General features: G+C 40.3%; 1 protein-coding gene across 4 annotated transcripts in view; it reads right to left on the reverse strand.

Annotated features, from left to right (window-relative positions):
* Positions 1–13,670, reverse strand: part of TNIP1 (TNFAIP3 interacting protein 1) — a 111,527-nt gene that overhangs the window by 56,765 nt on the left and 41,092 nt on the right. For all 4 annotated transcript variants that reach the window (XM_073621108.1, XM_073621105.1, XM_073621107.1 and 1 more), the window contains exons 3-5: positions 13,463–13,600; positions 11,462–11,559; positions 8,077–8,145 (exon numbers count right to left, since the gene is read on the reverse strand). In XM_073621108.1, the coding sequence (XP_073477209.1) occupies positions 8,077–8,145; positions 11,462–11,559; positions 13,463–13,600 (305 nt within the window). The remainder of the gene's footprint in view (positions 1–8,076; positions 8,146–11,461; positions 11,560–13,462; positions 13,601–13,670) is intronic.

Below are 13,670 nucleotides of genomic sequence, written 5' to 3' on the forward strand. Positions count from 1 at the left end.
TGATGACGTACGACCGGACTAAAACAAGGAAGTTCATAGCCAGTAGCCAATAGCTGCCCTAGCGTGGCTTTTTGTCAGTCGGACTAGCATACAGACGAGCGGACTTTTCGACCGCACTAGAGTCCGTCGGATAGATTTGAAACATGTTTCATTTCTAGGTCCGTCCAACTTTTGAGAAAACAAAGTCCGCTGGAGTCCACACACGATCGAATTGTCCGACGAAATCCCGTCCACCGGGCAAAGTCTGCCGTAAAGTCCGCTCGTGTGTACGCGGCATTAGTGTGTACCTGGCTTTAGGCACAAAAAAAAAACAATGTTTAGGTGTAAATGATCACTTAGTGATTAATTACTAGTGACTTTAGCAGCATCTTTTCACTACTATAGCCTGCCGGTGGGCTCAAAGGCTAAAAGCATCCTATTTCAGATGTCCTGGTTATCAAATTTAGAATTCTATATGTATGTAGCATTGCTGATGAGAAAAAAAATAGAGTCTGATTGGTAGACTGCTTCACTGATGAGAGCCGAGTACAGGAGGAATTGGAAATACAGCCCTGTTTACTGAAAGGCTTGTTCCTCGATGACCAGGCTGATTTCTAGTATCTAGTCACAAGGTTAAACCAGTCTACAGGCAAGATGAGAAAACCCCAAGCCGATTCACATAGCACACAATCCCTGCCACTGTTAATATAGGTGATACACAGAACAATGAGTCAGTGTCAGAGAACACTGCTGATCCCACTAAGAAAACTACAAGATTGCACAATGGGGAAGTGTGGCCAGGCTGACTAACCTAGTCTGTATACGAGAGGCCAACAAAAGGAAACGCAGACCACCGGGGAACATTGTGTACAAGAGATAACAGGCTGCAAACTAGGAAACCCAAGAAGAGAAAGTTTAACAGAAATGTGAGCATTTAAAGAACATCCTGTAACCTTTTTTTAGAATATTAACCGTGTATGCAAGCATACGGACGACGCATATCTTCAAAGTAGTTGTGAACCCTAAACTGAACACATTAACCATTTTGGTGGCCAAAATGACCAGAGCACTTTTTGCGATTCGGCACTGCGTCGCTTTAACTGACAATTGCGCTGTCGTGTGACGTGGCTCCCAAACAAAATTGACGTCCTTTTTCCCACAAATAGAGCTTTCTTTTGGTGGTATTTGATCACCTCTGCTTTTTTTATTATTTGCGCTATAAACAAAAAAAAGGGCAACAATTTTGAAAAAAAACGCATTATTTTTTACTTTTTGCTATAATAAATTTCCCCTCAGTTTAGGCCGATATGTATTCTTCTACATATTTTTGGTAAAAAAAAAAAAAATTGCAATAAGCGTTTATTGATTGGTTTGCGCAAAAGTTATAGCGTCTACAAAATAGGGGATAGTTTTATGGCATTTTTAGTAATAATTTTTTTTTTACTAGTAATGGCGACGATCTGCGATTTTTATTATGACTGCGACATTATGGCGGACACATTGGACAATTTTGACACATTTTTGGAACCACTGGCATTAATACAGAGATCAATGCTAAAAAATTGCATCGATTACTGTAAAAATGTCACTGGCAGTGAAGGGGTTAACCACTAGATGGTGCTGTAGGGGTTAAGTGTGTCCTAGGGAGTGATTCTAACTGTGAGGGGGAGGGGCTGTGTGTGACACTACATTGATCGCCGCTCCCAATCACATGGGGTCCGCGGGACACGCGATCACGCTCACGTAGCTCCCAGCGGGCGCGCGCGCCCTCAAGCCGCCTCTTAAAGAGCAACGTACAGGTACGTTAATCTGCCTGTACGTGCCCTTCTGCCGCAGTATATCTACGTGAGGCGGTTGGGAAGCAGTTAAAGTGGTTGTAAACCTCAGACATGAACTATGAACAATGCATATCCCTCTAAACTGTGTACGTGTAATGATTGGCGTGGTACCAATGGATCTGCACCAGACCACTGTAGTGCCTATATTTAAAAAGGGATCAAAGTCTTTACCAAGTAAATACAGACCTGCAAGTCTAACATCTATAGCAGGGAAAAAGATGCTAAAGAGTTTGATAAAATACAACATAAGATAATTTTTGCTAAAAAACAATATTCTAAGCAAGTCAGCAAAGCAAAGGAAGTTGTCAAAAAATTTACTTTGCAAAAGCATTCACACAGTTCCCCAGACAGCTAATGTGCAACTTAAAGTTGCCAGTCAGTGCCCAGCAGCGATGCCAATCAGTGCCGCCTCTCAGTGCCGCATATTAGTGCCTCCTCATCAGTGCCACCTCATCAGTGCAGCCTCAGGAGTGCACATCAGTGAAGGAGAAAAATTACTTACTCACAAAATTTTATAACAGAAACTAAGAAAATCTTTTTTTTTTTTTTTTTTTTTTTTTAATTTCCGGTCTTTTTTTTGTTTTTTTAGCAAAAAATAAAAAACCCAGTGGTGATTAAATACCACCAAAAGTAAGCTCTATCAGTCTAAAAACTATAAAAATTGTGTTTGTGCACAGCGCTGCATGACCGCTCAATTGTCATTAGAAGTGCGACAGCGCTGAAAGCTGAAAATTGGCCTGGGCAGGAAGGGGGTAAAAGTACCCATTATTGAAGCAGTTAAGCTGTAATACACCATTATATTTTATTTCTGGGTTTAGATACATTTTAAAATAAACCTCTGCTTTGCCTATACAAAGCACATAACAATCGTTAGATTGCCTTCTTCAAGACCAGATTTGTGGAATTTTTACTTTATTGCTTAAAATTTGAAATTTGTGCAATTTTTGTTGATATCCGGTAAATGCAGTGCCTTGAAAAAGTATTCATACCCCTTGACATTTTCCAAATTTTGTCATGTTACAACTAAAAAACGTAAACATTTTTTGGGGGGGGATTTTATGTGATAGACCAACACAAGTTGGCACATAATTGTGAAGTGGAAGGAAAATGATAAATGGTTTTCACATTTTTTTACAAATAAATATCTGAAAAGTGTGGTGTGCATTTGTATTTAGCCCCCTTTACTCTGATATTCCTAAGGAAAATCTAGTGGAACAAATTGCCTTCAGAAGTCACCTAATTAGTGCACCTGTGTGTAATTTAATTTCAGTATAAATAAAGCTGTTCTTTCAAGCCCTCAGAGGTTTGTTAGAGAACATTAGTGTACAAACAGCATCATGGCCAAGGCCAAGAAACACACCAGACAGGTCAGGGATAAAGATGTGAAATTTAAAGCAGGGTTAGGGTATAAAAAATATCCCAAGATTTGAACATCCACCAACTGAAAATGGAAAGAGTATGGCACAACTGCAAACCTACCAAGACATGGCCGTGCAAGGAAAGCATTAATCAGAGAAGCAGCCAAGAGGCCCATGGTAACTCTGGAGGAGCTGTAGAGATCCACAGCTCAGGTGGGAGAATCTGTTCACAGGACAACTATTAGTCGTGCATTCCACAAATCTGGCCTGTATGGAAGAGTGGCAAGAAGAAAGCCATTGTTGAAAGAAAGGCCATAAGAAGTCCCGTTTGCAGTTTGCGAGAAGCCATGTGGGGGACACAGCAAACATGTGGAAGAAGGTGCTCTGGTCAGATGAGACCAAAATTGGTCTCATCTGACCAAAAAGCATCTGGACTAAAAGCAAAACGCTATGTGTGGCGGAAAACTAATGCCCCGTACACACGGTCGGATTTTCCAATGGAAAATGTCCGATCGGAGCGTGTTGTCGGAAATTCCGACCGTGTGTGGGCTCCATCGGACATTTTCCATCGGATTTTCCGACACACAAAGTTGGAGAGCAGGAGATAAAATTTTCCGACAACAAAATCCGTTGTCGGAAATTCCGATCGTGTTTACACAAATCCGACGGACAAAGTGCCAAGCATGCTCAGAATAAATAAAGGGATGAAAGCTATTGGCCACTGCCCCGTTTATAGACCCGACGTACATGTTTTACGTCACCGCGTTTAGAACGATCGGATTTTACGACAACTTTGTGTGACCGTGTGTATGCAAGACAAGTTTGAGCCAACATCCGTCGGAAAAAATACTAGGATTTTGTTGTCGGAATGTCCGAACAAAGTCCGACCGTGTGTACGCCCCATAACACTGCACATCACCCTGAACACACCATCCCTACCGTGAAACATGGTGGTGGCAGCATCATGTTTTGGGGATGCTTTTCTTCAGCAGGGACAGAAAAGCTGGTCAAAGTTGATGGGAAGATGGATGGAGCTAAATACAGGGAAATCTTAGAAGAAAACCTGTTAGAGTCTGTAAAAGACTTGAGACTGGGGCAGAGGTTCACCTTCCAGCAGGACGACGACACTAAACACAGCCAGACCTACAATGGAATGGTTTAGATCAAAGCATATTCATGCGTTAGAATGGCCCAGTCAAAGTCCAGACCTAAATCCAATTGAGAATGTGTGACAAGACTTGAAAACTGCTGTTCACAGATGCTCTCCATCCAATCTGACAGAGCTTGAGATATTTTTGCAAAGAAAAATGGGCAGAAATGTCACTCTCTAGATGTGCAAAGCTGGTAGAGACATCCCCAAAAAGACTTGTAGCTGTAATTGCAGTGAAAGCTGGTTCTACAAAGTATTGACTCAGGGGGGCTGAATACACCACACTTTTCACATATTTATTTGTAAAAAAAATTAAAAACTATTTATCATTTTCCTTCCACTTCACAATTATGTGCCACTTTGTGTTGGTCTATCACATAAAATCCCAATAAAATACATTTACGTTTTTGGTTGTAACATGACAGAATGTGGAAAATTTAAAAAGGGGTATGAAAACTTTTTCAAGGCACTGTAATATGACAGAAACAATTGCATAACCAGTATTCGTGTAAGACAAACATGCCAATGCTGTATTTCAGGAAAGGGATGATCTGGAATTTCTGCTTTGTGAAACAACCAAAAACACAGGGCTGGGAATGCTGAATCTCTTGCTCTAAAGATAATATTGTGCAACATCTAGGCTGCTTGTCATTAAAGTGGTTGTAAGGGTTCGTTTCTTTCTTTAAAGAACATGTCATACTTACCTCCTCTGTGCAGCTCGTTTGCACAGAGTGGCCCTGAACATCCTGTTCCGGGGTCCCCCAGCGGCTCACTCGGCTCCTCTCCACATCAGATAACCCCCTAGGAGAAGCGCTCTCCTGGGGGGGTTACCTTGCGGGCGCGTTCCCGAGTCCAGCATTCGGCGTCTATAGCCACCAAATGTATGACTTGGCCCCGCATCATTAGATTTGATTGACAGCAGCGGGAGCCAATGGCTGCGCTGCTATCAATCTATCCAATCAAGAGCCGAGAACCCCGGACAGAGAGACAGCCCATCCCCGCCGGGTCAAGTTCCAGGGCTCAGGTAAGTAAAACGGAGAGGTTGGGGGGCCGGTTACTGCCAGGTGTTTTTTCACCCTAATGTATTATGGTGAAAAAACACGAAGGTTTACAACTCCTTTAATGAGAAGGTAAACATTATCCTATATGGGTCTACCCATTCCGCTCCCTTTATTTCTTGCAAAATAATTAGCTCCACACAAAAAGGATTTGCAGGAAGTATTGCTGCCAATATAAACCAATTAAATGTTTCCTTTTACATTTTCAATACACTAAGGGAGATTAAATCGGGAAATTTCACTCACTAGAAGTTATCTCTCGGAAACAAAAGATTCCCCTATCTATAATGCCCCATGAGGAAGGATGTTAATCTCAGTTCTAATTTGGAACCGGCAGCGTGGATGGAGAAATATCCAGTGCTGGTTATTGTATTCAAGCAGCCACAGCTCCCCCCACTGTCTAATTACCTGAACAGTAACTGCGTCTAATAGGATATTTCTACCCTGCTCAATTAAATTTGTAGGGTCGGTTCACACCACAAATTCTGCATTCCAGATGTGCTTCTTGCATGTGCATTTTTGTTGCGTTCTGGTGCCTTTTTCCCCCCTTTTTTTCCTCACTCTCAATTGAGGACATGTACGTTCCGTTGCGTTTTTGATGCATTTTGCCATTTTCCAGATGAGTTCTTTTGTTGACTGCACTAGTGTGAACTAGAGCCATTGGAATACATGTTAAACACTGTCCATGCCTTTTTAATGCAGAATAAAAACACACTGGACTGCATCTGGTGTGAACCAGCCCTCAAAAGGGGTTGTAAAGTCAGAAGGTTTTTTATCTTAATGCATTCTAGAGAATAAATTGGTGGGTTTTGCAATTTTTGATGTCACACGGTATTTGCGCAGCGGTTTTTCAAACACAATTTTTGGGGAAAAAAAAAAAAATACACTTTTTAAAATTGGAAATGCAAAAAAACACAATGCATAAGCCATTTTTTGTAAAATATAAAAGATGACGTCATGTCAAGTAAATAGATACCAAACAGGTCATGCTTTAAAATCGCACACGTCCGCACAACAGCAAAAAACAACGTAAATTTTACTATCCATAGGCTACACTTTAAAAGCCTTTACAGGTTACCACTTTAGATGTACAGAGGAGATCTAGTGCTAGAATTACTACCCACGATCCGACGCTCGTATGTGGGACGATCATGGTTTGCTTGTGTGAGGGACCAACGCATGCGTTCACCTTTGTGCGTTAGCACTGGGGGACAGGGCCACTTAAAAAAAAAGAAATTTAATTATTAATTTACTTTTTACACTGTTGTTTTAAGTTTTTTTTTTGATCACTGTTATTGCTGTCACAAGGATTGTAAACATCCTTGTGTCAGCAATGGGCATGTGACAAGTATACTCTTTATGGAGGGATCTGCGGTTTATAAGACCCCAATATCCTCCTTTGCACTTGAAAGCATCCAAAACACCCAGATCTGCGTTTTTGGAACACTTTAGATTTTTAAAAAATGGCACCATGAAGGCGCTTGCAGCTGCAGGCATCACCCTAGTACAACCACTGTAGGCAAGTGGTTAAAGAGCAACTCCACTTTTGTTGAGAAAAAAAAAACATTCCCCTCTGGGTGATCTACTGTATGTACAATACAGGGATTTTAACAATCTTTGTGGCAGATTCCTTTCTTTTAGTATTCTGAATAAATAGCTGTTTGTCTATGTTCATGTGCGAACTGAATGTGAATAGGGGTGATTTTATAATTATCAGTCAGCTGCGGCACTTGCAGGGTTCTAATGAGGAAAATGTCAGGGTCTGCTTCCCTTTAGGCCTGGATCACACCTATGCATTTTTTAGTGTATTTTTAGTTTTGCAGAAACACACTACAGTCCATTTAACATGGTTTCCTATGGATGTAATTCACATCTGTGCATTTTATGAAAAGGGCCAGGGACTTTTTTCTGGTTTTTGGTTCCATAGACTTCAATGGATCAAAAGAATGTATTGAAAAACGCAAAATGCACCTGCGATATGAAAACTGCAACCTGCATAGATGTGAATCAGGCCTTAGACCTGATTTCCCTTTAGGAGTATCTCACCAATGAGATTTTTGTTGCAGGGTATGCCCAAAATCTGACTTGTATCCTAGTGCAGACTTCTGGGAAAATCAGCAAGCCAACAACACAAGCAGGAAATGACATATGTGGAGGATGTTCCATACACCATCTGTGTACAGAACACCTCCAGGTAGCCATATTGCATTGCATTTTACAGAAGATTACAGGTCTGCAGATTGAAAAAGGAAAGTTAATTTTAATCATATTCAATTGCAATATGACTTGTGTAGCAAATGTATATGCTATATAATTTTTTTTTTCATTTACTAATTTTAATTTCCCACGAAAGTGAAGTAACCTTTTAAAAACATCTTCATTTTATCCAAAATGAAAAAAAAAAATCCCCATTACGCCATCAAGAATTAGAGGCAAGTCATATGTCAAGAGGTTGTTGATCTGCAAAAGAGCAATGATCTGAGGAATAGGCAGCAGAATAGGGGACTATAAACTTTAAACCAGCCCAAAAAGCATATTCATCTGGACATACGCAGCATTTAAAATCTTACTGAGGATTTAAGCCTTCTCCAACCAACAAAGAAAACAGTTTAGATTGTATTCTGACTTTAATGCTGTCTCCAGGACAATGTGGTCCACTGGTAGGTTATCTTATAACACATCTATCCACTCACCGATAATCTGACTTCAAGAGGCTTTTTTCTTTCTTTATGGTCCAGGATTTCAAATTCAGAAGATGATCCCTATAGAAGAGAGACACTGATTTAGAACAGAAAATTACAGCTCAGACTATGCTGTTTTCTATTACTATTATCATGATATTTTCTAAGGTAAAATACTTTTTTGTGAGTTTGTTTTACGGATTCTCTGTTGGATGAAGTTGCTCTGTATCACCTGCTTGACCACTCACATGCAGGAAGAATGGAAACACTGCAATAGGACTCAAATACAACAAAGGAAATGTATACAAAGCGGTGTTATATATCCTGTGAATTTTAAAGGGATACTAAACATACACTGTTTAATTTATATTGTCCCTTCTATTTCTGTATGGGGATGATGGCACTGTAATTATTTTAATTAAAAAAAAAAAAAAAAAAAAAACTTTAAAAGTACCTTGTTCCTAATCTATATACAGCTGTACATGACCCAGCTCTCTCCCAGCCTGTCTGCATGGAAACATAAGCAGTAGGAGCTTCTAGTCCTCTGCTGCTGGTCACATGTAAAAAAAATAGCCTTTGGAATACAGAGTAAAAATAAATAAAATCAATAAAACTATTTTAAATTGGCATATAAATACATATTTGAAATGAAATCTTTATTATTTTGTGGAAATAACATGGTGTGGGTGGATTTCTGCCAGTCACACCCCTCCAGCCTGTGTCTTAGAATAGTGGGCATGGAGGGAGGGAGTGAGCTGTCATTTACCACTGTGTATACACCCACATGTGAGACTTTATAGTCCCATGGGCTGCTCAGATGTGATAGGGAGGAAATGCTCAGCACAGACACTCACTGAAAACTGAGCATGTGCAGAGTTGCCACCACACCTGCAAAATCTCTAGCTGAATTGGGGGCATGGACAGAAAGTGGAGATAGAGAGCAGCAGGATCAACCAGGTTTTTTACAGAATACAGAAATCGAATCTCATAGTGACTGAGTATTACCAGCATGTAATACATCATTTATTGAGAGATTTTTATGATGTGAGTTTAGTGACACTTTAATTATTAGGAGCACCAAACTAAGTAAATTAAATCTAAAGGTAAGCTATCCTAAAGTAAATCTACAGGTCACTTAGTTAAACATATAATAAAAAAGAATTATTATCATGGATTTAAAAAAAAAAATCCACAGGCCTAAATACTCCTCCAAGGTTATTATCTTTCTACAAATGGGCCCTGGATACTGCAGCCTTTTACATAAGGGAGTGAAGAATACATCACATGGTGTCTGATCATGCTCGCTCATACCCAAAAGTGCTGTGTATTTTGTGGCAGCTCCAACAGAGCAACTAGTCAGTGGGGGTGGGCAGTGCAGAAAAGATGACTATAAATGGGTCAGACAGTATACTTTAAATAGATCTTAACATTTAAAGAGTAACTCCACTTTTGTTGAGAAAAAAAAAAAACATTCCCCCTCTGGGTGAAACACTACAACTGAGGCCATGGTGGAAGTGTCCGGGCTTTAAAGAAAAAACTGACTGCAGAACCAGAAGAAGAAGATGGAAGAAGAAACCGAAGGAAGATAGAAGATAGAAGAAAGAAGAAAGAAGAAAGAAGAAGCATTTAAATAAAGGAATTGTCAAAAACTGTCTCTTGTCATTTTTAACATTTTTGACAGTTTTTTAGTGAAATGGTAGGCTTACCATTTCACACAGGGGGGAGGGCCGGGATCTGGGGGTCCCCTTGTTAAAGGGGGCTTCCAGATTCCGATAAGCCCCCCGCCCGCAGACCCCCACAACCACCGGCCAGGGTTGTGGGGATGAGGCCCTTGTCCTCATCAACATGGGGACAAGGTGTTTTGGGGGGCTACCCCAAAGCACCCTCCCAATGTTGAGGGCATGTGGCCTGGTACGGTTCAGGAGGGGGGGTGCTCTCTCGTCCCCCCATCTTTTCCTGCGGCCTGCCAGGTTGCGTGCTCGGATAAGGGTCTGGTATGGATTTTTGAGGGGACCCCACGCCATTTTTTAAAAAATTTTGGCCGGGGTTCCCCTTAATATCCATACCAGACCTGAAGGGCCTGGTATGGAATTTAGAGGGACCCCCGTCATTTTTTTTTTTTTAATTTTGGTTTGGGGTTCCCCTGTGGGGAATTCCCATGCCGTTTTTATCAATGAACTTCTATGTGTATTGTCGGACCGGCAATGCATTAATAGCCGCGAGTAGTTTTAAATGACTTTTTTTCCTTTGAAATGTAATTGTGCTGTCAGACTGTTCTAATCACGGGAAACATGCGCCCCTTTACAGGCATACTATAGACACCCTCCAGGTATGAAATTTAAATGGATATTACACTTTTATTGTTTCACTTTAAGCATTATTAAAATCACTGCTCCCGAAAAAAACGGCCGTTTTTAAAACTTTTTTCTGCATTGATCCATGTCCCCTGGGGCAGGACCCAGGTCCCCAAACACTTTTTATGACAATAACTTGCATATAAGCCTTTAAAATTGGCACTATTTATTATTCATGTTTGTGTCCCATAGACTTTAACGGTGTTCGCGTGTTCGAACAAATTTTTTGCCTGTTCGCATGTTCTGGTGCGAACCGAACAGGGGGGTGTTCGGCTCATCCCTAATACTTATGTACATGGGATTTTTCATTTTTTTTTATTTTAATAAATTTGAAAAATTTCAAACAAACTTCTTTCACATTGTCATTATAGGGTATTGTTTGTAGACTTTTGAGGAAATAATTTAATCCATTTTGAAATAAGACTGTAACAAAACAAAATGTGGAAAAAGTGAAGCGCTGTGAATACTTCCTGGATGCACTGTATGTACATTGCAAGAATTTTAACAAACTTTTGTTGCAGATTCCGACCTTTTGTTATTCTGAAGAAATAGCTGCTTGTTTGTCTGTGTTCATGTCCTGAGTGACTCTGTATGGGAGTGGTTTTATAATTATTAATCAGCTGCTGCACCTGCTGAACTCTATTGAAAAAAGTTACAGAGTCTGCATCCCTTTAGACTTGGATTTCCTATTGGGAGCATCTCACCAAAAATGACATTTTTGTTGCAGGGGATACCAATAATCTGACTTGTATCTTAGTGCGGACTTCTGGGAAAATCAGTGAGCCAATCACACAATCAGGAAATTACATTTTCAGGGGGTGTTCTGTACACAATCATTGTACAGAACACCTCCAGGTAGCCATATTGCATTGCATTTTACAGAAAATTACAGCACTGCAGATTGAAAAGGAATGGTAATTTTAAAGAACATTCAATAGGACTTGAGTTGCAATTGTATACGTCATAGTATTTTTTATTTGCTATTTTTCCCACGAAAGTGGAGTTACCCTTTAAAGAGATTTGTAACATTCTGGGCTACTCACACTTGTTGGAGATTTCTGGTTAGTTTTAAGAGTAGTATTTGATTCCACACTCGTTTTCTCCATCTGTACATGCAGAAAGTCATCCACATGCTCTTTTTCTGAAACAGATTACAAAGAATTAATAGATCAGTCCATTCACAGCTGATATTTAATTTTCATATTATTTTTGGATTATATTTCAGATTTGAGGAATATGGACAAACATACATTGTCATCATTTGCAATTTTCATTGTACAGTTATAAAAATAAGGTTTGGTTCTCATGGCATCCTGGATGTTCAAACTACCCAAGATTGGCAGAAACATTAAGAAATGTATCTTCCAATGCGATCTGCTACATATTTGGTGCGGTACTGATGTATTTTATATAGAACTTTATATTTTTGGGTATGTGTGGCATTGTCAGTTTGCTCCTGCATTCTTCTATCACACTGAGCTCCAGCAATGAGATCTCATGAGCAGACTTTCCAGCTGTGCCTCTTCCCACTCTGGAGTCTCATTCACTCTGCTGCACAAGTCTTGCTCAAGTTGGCTGTGTTGCTGGTATTATTTATATAAAAAAAATCCAAAAAGCCCTGCTTGTAATACCCACCGAAAGCAGAACGTATACAGTGATCTCAAAAGCAGATTTTCTGGGAGACACCAGACACTATCCGAAACACAGAATCTTAACTGCTTGTGGCTCAGTGTATGTATATAAAAATGTCCTGCGCAGCAAAGGGTTATACAAGGATCATGGCTGCAGCTGCCTTCTCTGCCGGCAGAACACAATGATCACTGCTGGCGGCCATAACCACCGTCAGTGATCGCATAAAAAAAAAAAAAATTAGACAGGCTGGATGTACTGAAGTCGATCCCTACTAAACTGGTCGAGATGCAATCCATCTATGGACTGCTTTACAGTTTCAAAGCTGTCTTTCTCTGACTGTTACACCCAGGGAAGCAGCTGATCAAACACGATCTATGTTTGATCAGCTGCCTTGGAGGGGAGACACTAGGGGGTCTATTATGTCACCATAAAGAAAACCTGTCACTGCCCAAAACTATCAAAAGGGGGCTTGTTCACTCCTTTGTAATAGCAAGAAAGAGAAAAAAAAAAAAACATTACACACACACATACCGAACCGCCCCTCGGTCCTCGGATGCTGCCATCTTCGTTATGGGAATCAGGAAATGAAGCGTTGCAGCTTCACTTCCCGGTTCCCTATTGCGCATGTGCGAGACGCGCAGTGCAGTCTGAATGGTCCGTGCTGTCTCTTGGACCAGCCTTGACTGTTTCCTTCCCGTACCCCACCCCCCACCCCATGCTCACACGCACATAGGTCCAGCGTGAATACGTAAATGGTAATTGCACCATACATGTGAGGTATTGCTGTGAATGTCAGAATAAGAACAATAATTTTAGTGCCATAGCTCATGTTTAACTTTTTTGAAACGTTGCCTACGGACAATTGTAAAATAAAAATATCAAAGTCTGTAGACACTATAACTTTTGCACAAACCAATCAAATAAACGATTATTGGGATTTTTCTGCCAAAAATATGTAGCAGAATACATATTGGCCTAAACTGATGAAGAAATTAGATTTTTTTACATTTTTTTTTTTAATTTGATATGTTTTATAGCAGAAAGTAAAAAAAGTTTTTTTCAAAATTGCCTTTTTTTTGTTTGTTTGTTGCGCAAAAAAACGCAGAGATGGTCAAATACCACCAAAAGAAAGTTCTATTTGGGGGGGGAGAACGTACAATTTATTTGGGTGCAGCATTGCATGACCACGCAGTTAAAAATAATGTACTGCCATATTGCAAAAAAATGACCTGGTCATGAAAGCGGGGTAAATCTTCCAGAGATAAAGTGGTTAAAGGTGTGATAGGTCTACTTTAAATCCCATAAACTGCATACATGGTAGATTGACATAACAGAAGACCCTCAAATGAATTCTGGGACAATATTCATGGCTTTGATTAACAAGGCTTTACAGCTCTGGAGCAGAGACTTACCTGTATCCATTGGTCCAAGGTGAGACGATCGAGTGGCTGAGCACGAAGAAGGCTGTGAATCCTGGTTGTCTTTGGTCAGAGCCTCTGCTTTCTGTCGGAGAGTGAAAGCCACATTCTGAGACTCCTCCAACAATTCACCTGAGATATAGAGTAGGAGGCCTCAGTGTCATGCAGCATATTAGTAACAGGAAAAGAACAGAAACAGAAA

Source organism: Aquarana catesbeiana, linkage group LG03 (assembly GCF_042186555.1).
Source record: "Aquarana catesbeiana isolate 2022-GZ linkage group LG03, ASM4218655v1, whole genome shotgun sequence".
Lineage (NCBI taxonomy): Eukaryota > Metazoa > Chordata > Amphibia > Anura > Ranidae > Aquarana > Aquarana catesbeiana.